This window comes from Sceloporus occidentalis, unplaced genomic scaffold, assembly GCF_023333645.1.
Source record: "Sceloporus occidentalis isolate IW3139 unplaced genomic scaffold, rSceOcc1.0.p SCAF_4, whole genome shotgun sequence".
In the NCBI taxonomy this organism is placed as follows: Eukaryota; Metazoa; Chordata; class Lepidosauria; order Squamata; family Phrynosomatidae; genus Sceloporus; species Sceloporus occidentalis.
The window spans coordinates 134,618,266-134,635,637 of NW_028316984.1; the positions used below are offsets into that span (position 1 = coordinate 134,618,266).

Sequence of the window (17,372 nt, forward strand, 5' to 3'; positions counted from 1 at the left end):
ATCTGTTGGGGATGCTTTGATTTGGATTTTCTGCATGGCAGGGGGTTGGACTGGATGGCCCTTGCGGTCTCTTCCAACTCTATGATTCTATGATTTTCATAGGCAAGCAGCAGTGCATTAGCAGTCTAAACTTAAAATAGCAGTTCTATTAACTGTATAAGTCTACAGGTGAGTAAAATATAACTTACGTGACCAGCATACTGTCCAAATTTCTTCCTGAGTCCAGTAGCCAGTCCCGCAAGGCATTTGGCAGCTAAAGCAACCAACATCACATTGGTATCCTTTCCAACAACCTAAGAAGACAGTGGGGTATAAATAAATAAGTATTATTATTATATAAATAGCATTCCCACATACTTGCATTTTGGTATACGTGAACTCTGAGCTGGCAGATTTAACTCTATCGACATGTATAAAAGGCACAAATACTTGTTAGCTAATCTTCAATTCCGTTTCTATGCAAGACCTCTCTCTCATTATCAACGCAAGTCTGCGACTAGAATTCAAAGACATAGCTGTGTTAGTCTGGAAAATCAAGGAGCTTGTAACACCTTTAAAAGCAGGTAGCACGAGCTTTCATAGACTTGAGCCTACTTCCATATGCCTCTAAGGAAGTAGGTTAAAGTCTACAAAAGCTCATGACACGAGCTTCTTTCTTTTAGTTAGTCTCAAAGCTCCAGTATTCCTTTGATCATCATAACTGCACTCCACCTTTTAAGTATAATAATAGTAGAAGCCTATGTTTGGATGCAAAAGATCCATTTGAGGGATACAGAGATCCTTGCCTTCTTAAGGGCTTTCACCAAGTCTGCATAGTCTCCAGCTTCCAGTTTGGGATTTTTAATCAGCATTTCTACTGCTTCCAAAGCTTCTTTCCTCTCTTGCCATTTTTTTGCCTCCTAAAATGCAAACACAAAAATTATATATGCTTTAGTCTTATACATTCTAATACCATCAGACAGCTGGCTTCACACATATAGGTACATAGAAGTATACCTAAATTAGCAAAACCTCAACAAAGAACCTCTATTTTGCAAAGTTTTTTTATTGGAGTGCAGCCGAGCACCTCCTTTTCTTGTCTTCTGTCTAACTAATTTTGTTTACTTTTTTTGTTTTTTGGCAGTACTGGCCCTGGGAGGATAGTGAAGGAGGATTGGAGAAAGACAGACTTTCAGGGTTGCAGCATCATGTCTGCAGTAAACAATGCAATAAAGTTTGCCCTGGGAAAGAAAGAAATTCTACTCTTGGCAATCCTATTTTAGCTTGTGCAACAGGAAAAGTAAACAACTGCCTCCAGAATCACCTATAGAGCATGTACAAAGAGCAAAACAGAAAGAAAGGAGGAAAGCAGATTAGCCTGCCTCACCAGCTGCCCTAGCATGATGAAAAGAAGCACCAGTCTTTAAATTTCATCACAAAAGTGGAAATTATAAGGAAAATTGGGGCTGTTAAAATGAAAAAAATTATCCTGGGATGGATTTTGGAAGATTTCAGGTCATCTCTAGAAGATTCAAAATGCTTTCATTTACTCATGCAAGGCTCACCATCTGGTTGTTTAATTCACATGTGCACACTGTTAGTTTTGGATTTAAAAAAATTGCTGAAACATGTTGAAATGCTCTTCTCTTTTGTGGTGTAGGAACCTATCACTATTACAGTGCGCCCGCTTTACGCGATCTTGAGCATAGGCGCTCAAACCGCGGGGCGTGCGTGGGGCCCAAGGGACAGCGCGCCCCATTCAAATGAATGGGCACACGCGCCCATGGCACCCCATGCGCCACTGCGCATGAGCCCCATTGTTTCCAATGGGGCTCAAGCATAGGCTGAATTCGCCTTACGCGGTGGGGGCCGGAACGGATCCCTCGCGTAAGGCGAGAGATAACTGTATTTCCATGTTCTTTCTACCACTGATACCAAAGTTGCTGTTAAAAAAGTAAAGCCCAAGAACATATCATAAGCCAAGGAATACCTATACTATATCTATGGGACAGAATTTTTATGTATATTATGGAAGATGTTGTATACAAATGCAATGCAAAAAAATGTATCCAGTGTTAAGAACACGCATTATGCATAATATCTGTATATAAGAAATTACATACAAACCTTTAAAAAATGAAGCATTCTTACTATTTTCATTCATAGCAGTACATCCAATGATACAATGCAAATGTTCCCAAATAGCTGCCAATCCTAGGACATGAAGTCTTTACAAAACAGAAAAACTGTTTTGTAGATATTTGTACTATCCATAATATAAGAATACTAATTGTCCACAAAAAGAGGGTAGATTAATTAAATTCCTATGGATCAAATGAAGATTACAGAAGAAGTAATGGTTAACTATATCATCCCTTACTATTTTATCATAGAAATCTTTGGGAAGTTTGGAGAGAATTTCAACAGCTTCCAGAAGTTCATAAGCATCCACCTGTGGAACAGCATCATCACCATCATCTCCACCTGCAGACAGTAATTAGCAAATGTTACTAAAGATGAGATAATTTTGTTGCCAATTTCACTGTATTAAATATACTGTATACCCAGAGGCTACAAAGCAAAGAAAGGTGCAATCCATACATTTATATACTGGTTTGAATTTAGCTTCAGTGCCTACTTGTGTTTTCTAGTCAATTTCATCTGATTCTTGACAGCAAAAATTTCAATCTCAACTTTGAACTTCCAGGTCAAAATTACCTCCATCTGCATCCCCACCAGCTGCCTGTTGCTGCTCAAACTTTGCTTTCATTTCTTGCTGGGAACGAAGGAATCGGGTCTGCTTGGGAGCAGATGATGGGAGTTTGACCCATTCCTCCTCAAGTTCTTTTAACTGCAAGAATCAAAATAACTGTTAGAGTCGAAACACAAAATTCTGGGTTACTGATATGGGTGTGGTATTATCCTTCCCTATCACAAGTAATGCTATTGTCTGTCTTGAATGATGGTATGTATAAGCTGATCTTAGAAAATGTATCCTGCTCTACTTAGTGAACTCTTCTTGGTAAGAATGATTGAAGATAAGCCTAGGCAAACTTACCTGAAGAGAGTTTATATTTTGTAACGGAGGTCTGAGAGCATCTCTTATCCATCTATAGATCTCAATAGCAAGGAGTTTGGCTTCATCTCGAACAGCTTTCTCTCGAGACTCAAAGAGTTTTGGCAACACTTTGATTACTGGCTTTAATAAAATTATTTTTGAACCAAATTCACTGAAACATAAAACAGACAAATAAATGTAACAGAGTAACAGTTATGCTGTCATCAAGAGGACTACCATGTAAGGTCTCTTTGTCATACATATATTTGGCAATGCTTTCAAAGCATCATTCTAGGATTACTTGTGCTAAACCAATGTTTTTATTTCCCATCTAAATTTATTTATTTATTTATTTAAAATGTGAGTTTTTAAAACAATCTACAGAGAAGTCCTATATATATTTACTTGGAAGCAAGCCTCACTGCGTTGAATGGAGCTTACTTTCTAGCAAATAACAGTTAAAAGCCTTGAAGCACACAATAAACTATACAATGTGAGTGTTACTTAAACAGGTTTTGCATTCCCCCTTCCCACACATAAAATTTCAGAATTGTATATTTTTAAATCACACATAGGAGTTGAACATTTTATCTTTCATTTTTTTGTCAGGTTAGATAATATTCTTGTACTTTTCATTGTGCTCAGTGAGTAAACACTGTAGTTTTAGGATCTAGCAGTAATTAGGAAGCTCTGTGTGAGAAAAGAATATGGTTCTTACCTGTGCTAAGTCCATTTCCAGTAGGTGAGGATCAAACATCCTATAACTTGGGTAGTTCCTGCCATTTGCTCCAAAAGGCAGGAAGAAGAAAAACCTTCCAGTGTCCCCCAAATGGGCGGACCAAACCCTAGAAAGTCAGTTGCTAAAACAGACAGAGACAAATGATCCAGAAAGAAGGAAACTTCACCAATTTATTAACTTGGTAGGAATCATTATGATATTTAAGAAGAGAACAGTAATAGAACATGCGAAAACTGCTCCGTATGATGGCAAACTAATTACATCACTACACCTAGCCCAATGCCAGCACCCACAGGATGGAGAGGATGCTTGACAGCCACTGGAAACAGACTCATCACAAGTAAGAACCAACACTCCTTTTCCCAGTAGAGAAGGATGGAGCATCCTTTAACTTGGGATTTACCAAAGCTTCCCTGACTCGGGTGAGTTGTGCTGGTGTCCCAAGGGCCTAGGCTTTAACTACCTATGCAGGAACCTCCTTCCAAAACCAGCTTCAGCTGAGTCCATGCTATCTAGCCTGTAAGGCCCAATGAAGGTGGAGGATGACTTCCATATGGTCACTCTGCAGATCCCTATTAGGGAGTGCTAGTGGACAGAGCTGAAGTAGCAGTGCTCCTAATGGAGTGCACCATGGTGCTCTCTGGAATCAGGGTTTTCTGGGACTTGTAGCAGGCCATAATGCAAGCCCTGATCCACCTGCTCACAGTGGAGGTAGGCATCTGCTACCCTTGGATCAGGGATGGAAGCAGATGAACAGGGCATCTGAAAAAGAGAAAACTGCTAGTCCTCCTCACATAAATCTGGATTGTCCTGCACATGTTCAAGGTGTACCATATCTTCAGGAAAAGAATTACCTCCTGAATCCTATGAAAGACAGAGTTCACTTTGGGCATGAAGGCTATGTCTAGGCGAAGACCTACCAAATTGGACCTGATGATGTAGAGTTCCTTACGCTCTAAGACACCCAGCTCTGACACCCTAAATGCTGAGGTAATGGCTATGAGGATTAGCACCTTCCAGGACAGGTGCTTGAGGGAGGCCTCCCTCAGGGGTTCAAATGGGAAACTGTCCAGGCTTTCAGGGATATGTGTAAGTAGGCAGTGCATGGTTTGATATGTCCTTCAGGAACCACTGCACTTGGGGGTTCAAGGAGATCCTGATTTGTTTGACATTCTTACAGCAGGGCCTGTGCAATGTATAGCTACCAGGGCTACCAAGATTTTGGTGAATATGCTAGGAACTAATGACAGTCTGAAAGGGAGGGTCATGAAATATTAATTCTGCAGGTTGTAACCGAAGTGCAGGAACTGAACATGTGAGTGGTGGATCAGGATAAAAAGGTATGTCTCTGTAAGGTCAAGGGATGACAGGAAGTCCCCGGGCTGGATCACGTCCAGAACACGTGTCAAGTGTTCCGAGGTGGAAACATCTCTCCCTGACGAAGCAGTTCACCCTCCTAGCATTCAGGAAGGCTCTCCATTTGCGGTTCATAATGAGCACTAGAAAGAATACAGAATAGCAGCCTCTGCACCTCTGAAAGAGTGGTATATACTCTATTGCTCCAATATGAAGCTACTGATCAATGGCTTCCAGTAAGAAGTGGTATTTCCATAGGTTCTTGGACTTGGGAGAGTTGATGAATATCTCGGGGTTTGCAGGACAACTCTATTTTGTATCCATGTCTGAAAGTGTCCAGTACCCAACCACCTGTAGTAGATGTCTCTCATATGTGAGTGAATTCCTGGAGTCTCACTCCTATTGGCAGGACAGTGTTGGGACTATTGATCTTTCCATTGTCAAGTAATTGTGTTGGACTGGGGTCTGCCAGCTGCAGTAAAGGATTGTTGCTTGAGGTGGACCCTATGTTCACTCCACTGTGTTCTGAAGGCCTTAGAGACCCTGGACTAAAAGGCAGAACTGAAAAAAGGGGTGACATCATGAAAGAAAGGAAACTTCTGCCTGTTGTGTCTCTTGTCCTCCCTTCTCCTACCAGGAACTAGTGACTTCTTCCTGTCCTTAGTTTTCCCCAGAACAGGTTCCAGCTATGGCAATGACTTCCTGGGCCATGACCACCCAGACAGGGCCAGCTCTTCCATACAGGCGACCTAGGCGGTCGCCTGGGGCACAGAAAGATCAGGGGCATAATTTGCGCCCCTCTTGGAGAGCACGCACACAGCTCCAGCCAAGCCCAGGGTACCAAACACTCTTATCCTGCTGCCCTGGGTTTGCTGGGCAGCGCTGCCCAGGGAAAGCAGAGGGTGCTTGGCTGGAGCGTGCGTGGGTGTGTGCTCGCGCAGCTCTAGCCCCAGCCGAGAAGCAGGAGGAGCGAGTTTGGCACCCTGAGGATAGAGCTGCGCATGCGCACGCTCCAGCCAAGCGCCCTCTGCCTTTCCCTGGGCAGTGCAGCCCAGCAAACCCAGGGCAGCAGGAGCAGCAGCAGGGAAAGGCAGAGGGCGCTTGGCTGGAGCATGCGCGCGAGCTGCTCCAACCCCAGGGTGCCAAAAGTGCTCCTTCTGCTGCCCTGGGTTTGCTGGGCTGCACTGCCCCAGCAGGGAAAGGCAGAGGGAGAAGTCGCAGAAGCCCCGCCCCCTTCCCCCAAGAGGTGCGAGTCGCCGGAGGAAGAGGAGAGATGCTGGGAGGGAAAGGACTTGGGAGGCACCTGAAAACAACAACAAGAAGAAAGAGGAGCCTCTTCCTCCTGCTGCTTTTGGCCCTGGAAGGCGGTGGCAGGAGGGGCGCTGGGGAGAGGTTCCCAGGCAAAATGGCATGTGCCTACCTCCATGCATCCAAGGGAGCCTTGAGAGCCCAGCCGAGAAGAGGCTGCTGGCAAGACAGGTGGATCCTCCTTTCCCAGCCTTCCCTCCAGGACTAGGGGCTCCCAAATGGAGCAAGTCCACAGGACACACACTGCAGAAATCAACCCTTTTTTTGAGACCCCTTTAACAGCCCTGGCTCAATGCTAGGGAATCCTGGGAACTGTAGTTTAGGGAGACATTCTCTGTAAGGCTTCTCTGTCAAAGGGAGCTCTGGGGCTACAAGAAGCCACAGTTCCCAGGAACTACAATTCTGGGGTGATAGTGTGCTGTTCTCAACTTTATTTTTGCTGTTGTTCATTTCTTTATATGAACCAGGGCAGTTAAAGTGGTCTCCAAGTGGATTATTTCTGCAGTGTGTTTTGGACCTAAGAAGACTAAGAAGTGTGTGTGTATATACAGACACATACATATACATATACTCTGTGTGTGTGTGTATACACACATACACTATATTTATGTATATATACACTGAGTCCTAGCAGCAAGAATTTTGGACTCCTATAGCACATAAAGCCAAGGTCCAAAACACACTGCAGAAACAGTCCAGTTTGAGACTGCTTTAGCAGCCCTCAGTGCTAGGGAGTTCCGGGATTTGTAGTTTATTGTGGCAACAGAACTCTGACAGAGAAGGCTCAATGTCTCACAGAACTACAGTTCCCAGAATTCCCCAGCACTGAGCCAGGACAGTTAAAGCAGTCTCAAACTGGATTCTCTCTGCTGTGCATTTTGGACCTTGGCGTCCTTCTCATATTGTGGATGTTGCTCTTGTGTGCCTCCAAGTCATTTCCAACTCATGGCAACTTCATCCTGGGGTTTTCTTGGCAAGATTTCTTCAGAGGGGGTTTGCCCTTGCCATCCTCTGAGGCTGAGAGAATGTGACTTGACCAAGGTTACCCAGTGGGTTTGCATGGCTCAGCCAGGATTCGAACCCTGGTCTCAGAGATGCTCAGAATGCTCCAAGGCTTCCTTGCATGTGCTGTGGTTTCTCTCTATTTTTCTGTCCCCAATGAATTAGTAGTTGTGAATTTGGGTCTTAAGAGTTGTGCTGATTGGCATGTCAAAATGTCCTCCATTTTGAGCATGGCTGAGAAACATGAATTTATATGGTTTTTATTAATGTTTTTTGGCTTTTAGTTGGTCGTGTCCTCCATTTTTCTTGAACGTCCTACAATTTGTCCTACATCGTGCCCTACATTTTTCCTACACTTTGAGGACCTACTTGGGGGGGGGGGGGGCAAAATATTTCTCGCCTAGGGTGGCCAAATACCTAGAGCCCGCCCTGCACCCAGAGCCAGGCCAGGAGGGGACTCCTTGCTGATTATGTGTAGGAGTGCCTCTGTATTCACTACTTCTCCTGCATCATCATGCCAGCTTGCCTCCCCAACCCACGATCAACTTAGAGTTAGGCAGAGGTAGTTCAGTACCAGTGACTCTTCCCATGGCTTCTGTGTAACGAAAGGGCAACAATAAAAAAAAAATTGAGGAAAGAGAAAATGAGAAACAAACAAACAAAAAGATAAGCAGGTATTATTTTTAAAAAAGAAAGGACAAAGAAAAAGGTTCAAGCAGAGGTTGGGAGAGGACTGAAACACATTCTATCGGAACAGTAGGCAGGAAAAAACCTGATGACCTCGAGGTTGCTCCTCCCATGTGACAGACACTGGAAGGCCTTTCTTCTTCTTGCCTACCAAAGTTATAGGATGCTCCATCCTTATCTACTGGGAAACTGTAAAGCGGATATATGACACTGAAAAGATGTGGATTATGCTAAGCTTTTATTAAATTTCAAGAACAGCTCATCACCGTTAATGCAAAACTAAACAGGCTACTGAAGACTGACATCTTTTCCTCAACATTGAATACAGTAGGCCCTCCACATTTGCAGCTTTGACTTTCCAGCTTTATTCAATAGGTTATCTCTGGATCCTCCAGTGCAACTCTATGGTCATCTTCTGACAAAAGCTCCAGAGAGTTGTGCTGGAGCACCTAGAGATTCCTAGAGAGAAAACTTCTCTAGGCATTTTTAGGTCCTTCAGTGCCGTTCTATGGTCACCTTTTACCTTACAATGACCACAGAGTTGCACTGGAGGACCTAGGAATTCCTAGAGAAGTGTTCTCTCAGGTCAAAAAGTAGTGTTTTTTAATTGGCAGTTTTTCCATTTTCACAGGGGTCCTGCATCCCTAAACCCAGCAAATGTAGAGGGCCCACTGTAAATGAGACTGTCCTATTTGTAACCAGTCTTCTAACTGGATTAATTACTCCGTGGCAGTAAACAAACAAACAAACAAAAAACAGAACATATATGTCAGGTGTAGTCAGGATCCTAACAGGTATTCAGATGCAGTATGTTGTGGTCCCTTCCACCATGCAGACGGGTTGTAGAGTCCTTATCCTTATCTAACTCACAGCCAAACACTTCATAATAAGGAATAATAGATTGGTTGCAACAGATTGGTTCACTTTAACATAATAATAATAATAATAATAATAATAATAATAATATAAAACTTTTATTTATATCCCGCTTTTTGTTAAGACAATCAAAGTGGTGTACATCATTAAAATAATACAACAACATATACACAATATTTCCCCGTTTAAAAAGAATTAAACAGTTAAGGATTGAAATTACATAAACATTAAAATAATTAAAATCAAAGACGGTGGGCAGTTCAAAGATGGGAACATACTCAGGGAGTAAATTTTGCTTTTAGCAACCAGCTTATATTATTGTAATAACTACCTTGCTGTGAAGGGATACTGGAAGCCATCAGCTAAAGGATTGTGATGCTTTCATCTGCTGTAGACCACTTGCTATAAAATTTACCACAAAATAAAAGCTTATCTTAAAGCAGTTACATGTGCCAGTCTTGGGGGGAGGGCTGGAACTACGAGTTCCAGTCTGCAGCCTGGTGGGAGTTGGTATTTCTTTAAAAGTGTCATTGATTCAAAACACACTGCAGAAATAATCCTGTTTGTTTGCTTTAACTGCCCTGGCTCAGTGCTTGGGAAGCCTGGGAATTGTAATTTATTGTGGCATCAGAGCTCTCTGGCAGAGAAAGCTAAATGTCTCACAAAACTACAGTTCCCAGAATTCCCTAGCACTGAGCCAACAGCAATTAAAGTTGTCTCAAACAGGATTATTTCTGCAGTATGTTTTGGGCCATAAACAATTTTTGTGCAGCACATATTTTTGTATCCCTTTGGTTGCCCTAATAAATATATTATGTCAATGCGATTTTTCAAACTGCTAGGTAGCTTTCTTCCATTTTTTTTTAAAGTGCTGTATGGACAGGGGAAGTTGGTATTAGAGCAATACACTCAAAACCATTGTGACACTAGTCTCATGTTTCTTTTTTCCCTTTAGCAACTCACAAGATAAGACAGCTAATCATTGAAAAACTCTACTATTAGGACATTTTAATGAAAACAGTGTGATAAATTGGGTCATATAGCTAAACACTGCAAGACATTATTGCAATAATAACTGCAGAGTATTTCTCTGTTCTAGGAATATGTTATAATATTCTTCCGTGGACTCAGTTATACTGGATCAGTTTGAGTCTGTTAGTACCGAGGATGTGGACAGGATCCTTGGCAGCGTTAGGAAGACGACCTGCTCTCTCGATCCCTGTCCTTCATGGCTGGCAGTCCAAGGGGGAACGGCGTCAACAGAAATGTTGCGTCGTATTGTCAATTCATCATTCAGGGAGGGCCGTTTTCCATCTAATTTAAAGACGGCCATTGTAAAACCTTTATTAAAGAAGCCCTCCCTTGACCCCCTAATTCGAAATAATTATCAGCCTGTGTCACTGCTGCCATTCTTAGGGAAGGTGATCGAGAGGGCGGTTGCCTCCCAGCTGCAGAGGGTCTTGGAGGATACCAATTATCTGGACCCATTTCAAACTGGCTTCCGGGCGGGCTATGGGGTTGAGACTGCCATGGTCACCTTAGTCGATGATCTCCGTTTGGGCATGGACAGGGGTAGCGTGTCCCTGTTAGTGCTCTTGGACATCTCTGCGGCCTTTGATACCATCGACCATGGTATCCTTCTGGAGCGCCTGGGGGAGTTGGGTATCGGGGGCACTGCTCTGCAGTGGTTCCGTTCCTACCTCTCGGGTAGATTCCAGATGGTGGAGCTGGGGGACTGTCGCTCCGATAAGAGGGCCCTCACATCTGGGGTCCCTCAGGGAGCGATTCTGTCCCCTATGCTATTTAACATTTACATGAAGCCGCTGGGAGAGATCATCCGGAGACACGGGGCGCGGTGTTATCAGTACGCTGATGACACCCAAATAGTCTTCTCTGTGTCTCCGACTGATGCAGTGACTAGGGACGGCATTACTTGGAGTCAGTAATGGGCTGGATGAGGGAAAACAGACTCAGCCTGAATCCAGAGAAAACGGAAGTACTGGTGATAGGCTCCCCTGGTCCAGGGATGGAAATTTTTCCACCCGTCCTGAACGGGGTCACACTCCCTGTAAAGGACACTGTTCGTAGTCTGGGGGTGCTTCTGGACTCGTCGCTCCACCTAACTTCTCAGGTGGATGCGACAGTCAGAGGCGCCTGTTATCAGCTTCGGTTGATACGCCAGCTGCGACCCTACCTGGGCCGGGGGGACCTTGAAACAGTGGTACATGCACTGGTAACCTCTCGACTCGATTTCTGTAATGTGCTCTACATGGGGCAACCCTTGTACCAAACTCGGAAGCTTCAATTGGTTCAGAACATGGCGGCTAGACTGGTTACAGGTACCTCCAGAGCCAGTCATATAACACCGGTACTGGAGGACCTACACTGGCTGCCAATTGGCTTCCGGGCGCAATACAAGGTGTTGGTTATAACCTATAAAGCCCTAAATGGCTTGGGCCCAGGGTACTTGGAGGACCGCCTCTCCCCATACAATCCGCCCCGCACTCTCCGGTCGGGTGGGAAACAGCTTTTGAGAGTTCCTGACACGAGATATGTGATGTCTGCACATAGGGCTTTTTCTGCTTTGGCCCCGCAGGCTTGGAACTCTCTCCCTGTTGAGCTCTGCTCAGACCCCTCCCTAGAGTCTTTTAGAAAAAACCTAAAGACTCATTTTTTCCGCCTTGCTTTCCCCCATGTCCCTTAATTCCACTCTTCTCCTTTATGCTGTTGTAATTGTAATGTAATGGATGTCTTTGGGGTTATTGCTGTTATTAGTTTTAATGGTTTTAAAAGGTGATTGAATGATGGATATTTTTATTGTTGTATTTTATTGCTTAATGTGGGGAGATTTCTTTTATTGGATTTGTTGTATCATATTTTAACTGATTGTAAACCGCTGTGATCATTGGAATAGCGGTATACAAATAAAGATTCATTCATTCATTCATTCTGAACAGAGAAATATACTGAGGTTAATGTTGTATATGGTAATACGCGTAGAGTTACTGTGTACAGTATTTGCAGTTTCAAATACACAGGAATATCAAATTCTGTCAATCAAAACTGTCACCTACACCAGACACCGTCTGATTTTTAGTGACTTCAGGGGATCTTACCTTAGTGCTCTCCTCAGGGTCTCTATACATGCCACTATGATCTTGGGATTCTTGTTGTCCAAGCCTTTGAGTAGCTCTTCTTGCACTACTTCTCCCTTCTCAATTTCAATGAACATCAGACATATGTCTATGCCTAGCTCCTTGGCTTTGGCTTTAGGCTGATTGAACACTTTATTTACAACTCCTGACACTACTTCTCCAGTTGTTCTTTAAAAAGAAAAAAGAGAAGAGGGCAATAATACTTTTAGCACACATCAAAATTAACACTCATCTTCCTTAGGGAGATTACTTTTATTTTTTGAACATACAGGAATGAAGTCCTCTTCCCTAAACTAGTTGCAGTATGGATTTCCATTAATGTATTGCAACACATGCATTTGTTGAACAGCTCTAAGGCCATCCACAAAGAATTTGCTCCAATGTAGCTGCAAAAGCCACATTGATTTTAAACCCTCTTCTAAGCACAAGTCTTTAACCAGGAGTCTTTTCTCCTTTCTCCCCATTGCATATTTTTAAAGCAATACAAATCTAAAAATCCAACAGCACAAACTTATTTAACATTTATTCTAAAAATTAATGAATTATTTGGTCAGGGGAAAAGGTACGTTTGTTACACAGGCCACTTCAAGCTGTTTAAAGCAAAAGTACATTATCAAACCAAATGAGAGTTAGGGAAAAGCAATACCCATGTTTTACTGATTTCCTTGGTTTTATTCATTTTAAGACTAGAGCAAAAACACATTAATTATAATACTGAAATACATCTAGAGGCAAGTGCAACAAATATCAGCACATAAGACTCCCACAGATACCTGTTTCCCCAAATGCATGCAGGATTAGTGCTGAAAATAAATAAATAAATATTTTTGGGAAATAATAGTGCAGGTTGCCCATACCCTACACATCATTCCCTCTGCTCAGAGTACCTTATACAAAGTGTGCTTTTGATGGTGAAGAAAAAGGGTTTTTTACTGTATCCCTGGAAACATTATGTACTGCACTTCCAGTGGATTAAAATAGATATTTTATGTATGGGTATATTTTTCAATTCAGTATCAGAAAGAATGCAATTATCACAATTACAGCTGCAGCCATCTGCAACTTATACAAGAGCTTAATTATATTGTAAACAAATGTGTTGTGTGATTTTAATTCTATCAAAATAAACTTATCACTTACACTGGTAGCAGCTCTCTAGGGAATGATCTATTTGGATTCATTTTTCAAACAGAATGGAAGGAAAAACCAGAACCACTATACTGTTCTAGAAAAGGGATGGGCAGCCACAGCAGGTATAGAGGCCCATTCCTCCACCCATGGTGGACTGTACCATTCTGAGCCATAAAAGGAAACCAGAAAGCATTTCTACTGTTCATTTAGAGGGGTGGCTATTTTAAAGAATATCACTGTTCCTTTAGGCTTAATTTCTTTTTTCATTACGGGGGAGGGAAGCTTGAGGCTAACAAAAAAAGCCCCAGGGGCCACATGCAGTTCACACACCACACACATCCATTCCTGCTCTAGGACAATATCTTATTTTAAGAATCAAGAGTCATCTGCTTGTTGCTTGACTGAAAGCCAGATGAAACAACCCTCTGCTTTAGGCTCACAAAAAGTTTTGACTCTTGCAATTTTCAGTTGATAATCCATGCTTTACTTAGAACCTTTTGGTTTTATCTAGAAAATTAGCATATGAAAAACCCAGTTTTCTATAAAAATCAGAGGCCTGTTCAGTTATTGTTGTTGTGTGCCTTCCAGCTGTTTTGGACTTATGGCAACCCTAAGATGGCCATTAGGGCTGAAGTGTGGGCTATAAATACCATAAATAAATAAATAATAAGACAAATCTAGGATAGGTTTTTCTTGCCAAGATTTGTTCAGAAGGGGTTGGCCTTGTCTTCCTGAGACTGAGAGTCTGATTTGCCCAAGATCACCCAGTGTGTTTCCATGACTGAGTAGCAATTCAAACCTTGTCCAGAGTCCAATGCTCAAACTACTAAACTGCACTGGCTCTCTAGTTAAGACAGTTACCCATAATTCAGGCTTATTAGGAATTCTACACAACTGCTTGCTGTATGTACTACTCACATATAAGACTAGAAATTTTAATCCAAATAATCAACCCCAAAAATCTGGGTTGACTTATCCATGGGTCAATGTATAAAAAAATAAACCATCTCCTTCTATGAGTAATGACAAAAGGCAAGAACTTAGTTGTCCCAGGAACAGCTAAAAGAAACACTGACCCCCCTCCACTTCCTTTTGCTGCAGCACCACTTCTGGCCTTTCTGAATGCCTGGGTAGGAAAATGGCAGTGGTGGCAGCACCTCTTTGGGAGCTCACAGTGCTCAAAGGAGCACAGAGAGAATAGAGGAGGTTGGTGGTTCTTTTAGGTTCTACCTTTACATTCTTTTTGACATGTGTCATTTTCTTAGTACTGCCTGCACCTGGTTGCCTCTTCCCTATGCCTCAGTCACCATTTACTATAGTTTCCTCCTCTTTTATGTAGCCTTTAAGGTGAGCACAAACAGTTATGCCTTCCAGCATTTGTAAGTTCACTGGCATTGCTTTCCTTTGCTTTGTCTTTTACATCCTTTGCTATATGCCCGCACCTTTTACCTTGACTTATCCATGGGTCATATCAAAATCCTTAATTCTGGCTCCCAACTTTGCCTTCAACTTATAGATAAGGCTGACAAATACATGAATATTACAAGAGTATATACAGTGGGAATAGCTTTAAAAAAATATCCAGGGGAACCTCTGCTTATGACTTGTTCAGAGCCCCAAAGTAATCTTTTAACATTTATTTTTTGTTACTAATTAATTAAAAAAATATAAAAACTCATCCTTCTAATCATTAAATGACAATAATAAGTAAAGATCAATTCATTACTTTGGGAAGTAATTTGGTAATGGTTAGTTATGCTAATTCTGATGCATGACTAACACAACAATGTTTATAGTTTTCACTAAAGCTATTAACATTCATGAATTAAATCTTGATTTAACACCAACATCAATGCATTGGCATCAACTATGATACCACCAAGCTCAGATTTAGAGTAATACTCTGTTATTTAGGCAACTTATTTTGGAAACCCCCCAAAAGGGGGAATGAACATTTGGAGCAGAGTTATAAAGATAATAGAGAAAAATAGCTGTTTACAGGAACAGTTCTTCAGTCTCACATGACCAAAAGTCAACTAGTTAATGCCTTCTCTCTAGCATCATTTGATTTTATGTGGCAAACAGTGCAAAAACTGGTGAAATTCCTTCTTAAAAGTACTGTACTGAAATACAACAAATTACTTACTTTCCTGCAACATGAGCATTTTCAACATAAGCAAGTGCTGCTTCCAGTCCTTTCAGTTGAGCTACTGCATTGGAGTCTGTGACAAATTTCTTTGTAAGTCCAAGATACTTGGACCATTCAGGGCTCTTTTCATCATCTATCTTCTCAAACAACTTCAAAGCTTCTTCATATCCATTTAACCTGGCCTTCCACAACTAGGAAGAGAATAGAAAGGTATTAGAAAGATACATTAATGCATTTGTTTGATTAAATTGAGCTTAAGCAAACAAGACATTAATTTTTCAAATGTTCAGTCCCCCCCTTTCATTAAAACAACTAAACAAAAGCAAGTGGAATTACAATACTACGTAGTTTTTCTTAAAGCTAATCACAGAAACAAACTGTTCTCTTCATTGCTTGTCTCCATAGAAGGTTGCAATATTAAGTAATTTATTAGTTGCATTAATAAGACAGATTATTTATCTGTAGACTAAACAACACTTTTTAAAGAAGTGCTCAATCTAACTGTCAGCTAGTTGGCTTGAGGTTCATGATCGGGTTATTAATGGACATGTTTAGCTCCTGTAATGATAAGCTAATTGAAATTTAAAATACCTGAAAAGTCAAGTTTAGGAAATTGCCTAGTACTTTGTAAAAAAAAAATTATAATATTTTGAAAGAGAATCTGTATGAAAATTGATTTCATCCATAAACAAGATTATGAATTTAAATGGGAACGTTCAACTTTTCCTCCAAAACTGGGTAGGAAAGGAAACTGGATTCACAAATATTTTACAGGAGAGAGAAAAAGAAAATGAATCCAGAAGCTAGCTCAGACGATCTGAATATTGTTGTAATGCACAACTCTGAATATTTATAAGTGATTCACAATGTATCAGGAACCTGCCAAGGATTCATGCAAAAAACAAGAACTTTTGGGAGCAAATGTTATTTATTTATTGGGTTTATACCCTGCCCTTCACCAGGGATGGCACCCAAAATATCATGAGTCAAATTTCCACATGTAAAAAGAGATTTCAGTGCTGTTTTTGGACTAATTTGTGTAAGAAATATGGAAAGACAAAACTGAAAATAATATAGTTACATATTGGCTACGCTTACACAGCGAGTTTCACACAATTTTTTAATGGAAATCCAGAAAGGTTTTTTTCCTAACCTGTATGGCTGAACAGGATGGAGAGTTCCCTTACAAAAGAATCAGTAATAATGATAATCCCTTGGTTATCATGTTATAGATATGCCATAGAATTAATGCAGTTTGACAACAATTTAACTGTCATGGCTCCATCCTTTGGAATCCTGAGGTTTGCAGTTTATTGTGGCACCACAGCTCTCTGACAGAAAAGGCTAAATACCTCACAAAACTAGAAATCTCAGAATTCCACAGCATCAAGCCGAGGCAGTTAAAGCAGTGTCAGACTGCATTTATTCTGCAGTGTAAATGCAGCCTAAGCTGAATTAGCCAGGGTGAAAAACTTATTTCAAGAGTACATAGGAAGAAAGAATGGTATAAAACAGTGATCTACAAATTCAAAAGGAACTCCAAAGTGCATAATTAATAAGGTCAAGAACGCTACTAGAATCATGGTTTCCTCCAGAAATGGAAAGCACTATTCAAATAAGAAAAAATAAACATGATATTACGCGCACACAAATACAGTACAGTACAGTTTATTCATGACAACCATATACAGGTTACAGCCAGCAAATTACACAAATTATTGAAATTTTAAAAAGTTTTCAAGTCACAGTTGTCTCTCATCTAAAGCAAAATGTTTACACTAAAATTACAAAAATGTTTTATACTAAACACATCACAATGTTATGTAATCCATTCAAATTAGTATAATCTATTTATTGCAGATTCCCACGCAGGCCTTTATCCTCAAAATCTAATCTAAATTTAGCTGCTTTCACAGCGAATCTGGCAGTGTT

At 41.3% G+C, this 17,372-nt stretch overlaps 1 protein-coding gene across 8 annotated transcripts in view; it reads right to left on the reverse strand.

Annotated features, from left to right (window-relative positions):
* Positions 1-17,372, reverse strand: part of CKAP5 (cytoskeleton associated protein 5) — a 105,492-nt gene that overhangs the window by 65,037 nt on the left and 23,083 nt on the right. For all 8 annotated transcript variants that reach the window (XM_089521568.1, XM_089521563.1, XM_089521564.1 and 5 more), the window contains exons 3-9: positions 15,438-15,631; positions 12,122-12,328; positions 3,038-3,209; positions 2,698-2,830; positions 2,360-2,463; positions 786-899; positions 189-293 (exon numbers count right to left, since the gene is read on the reverse strand). In XM_089521568.1, the coding sequence (XP_089377694.1) occupies positions 189-293; positions 786-899; positions 2,360-2,463; positions 2,698-2,830; positions 3,038-3,209; positions 12,122-12,328; positions 15,438-15,631 (1,029 nt within the window). The remainder of the gene's footprint in view (positions 1-188; positions 294-785; positions 900-2,359; positions 2,464-2,697; positions 2,831-3,037; positions 3,210-12,121; positions 12,329-15,437; positions 15,632-17,372) is intronic.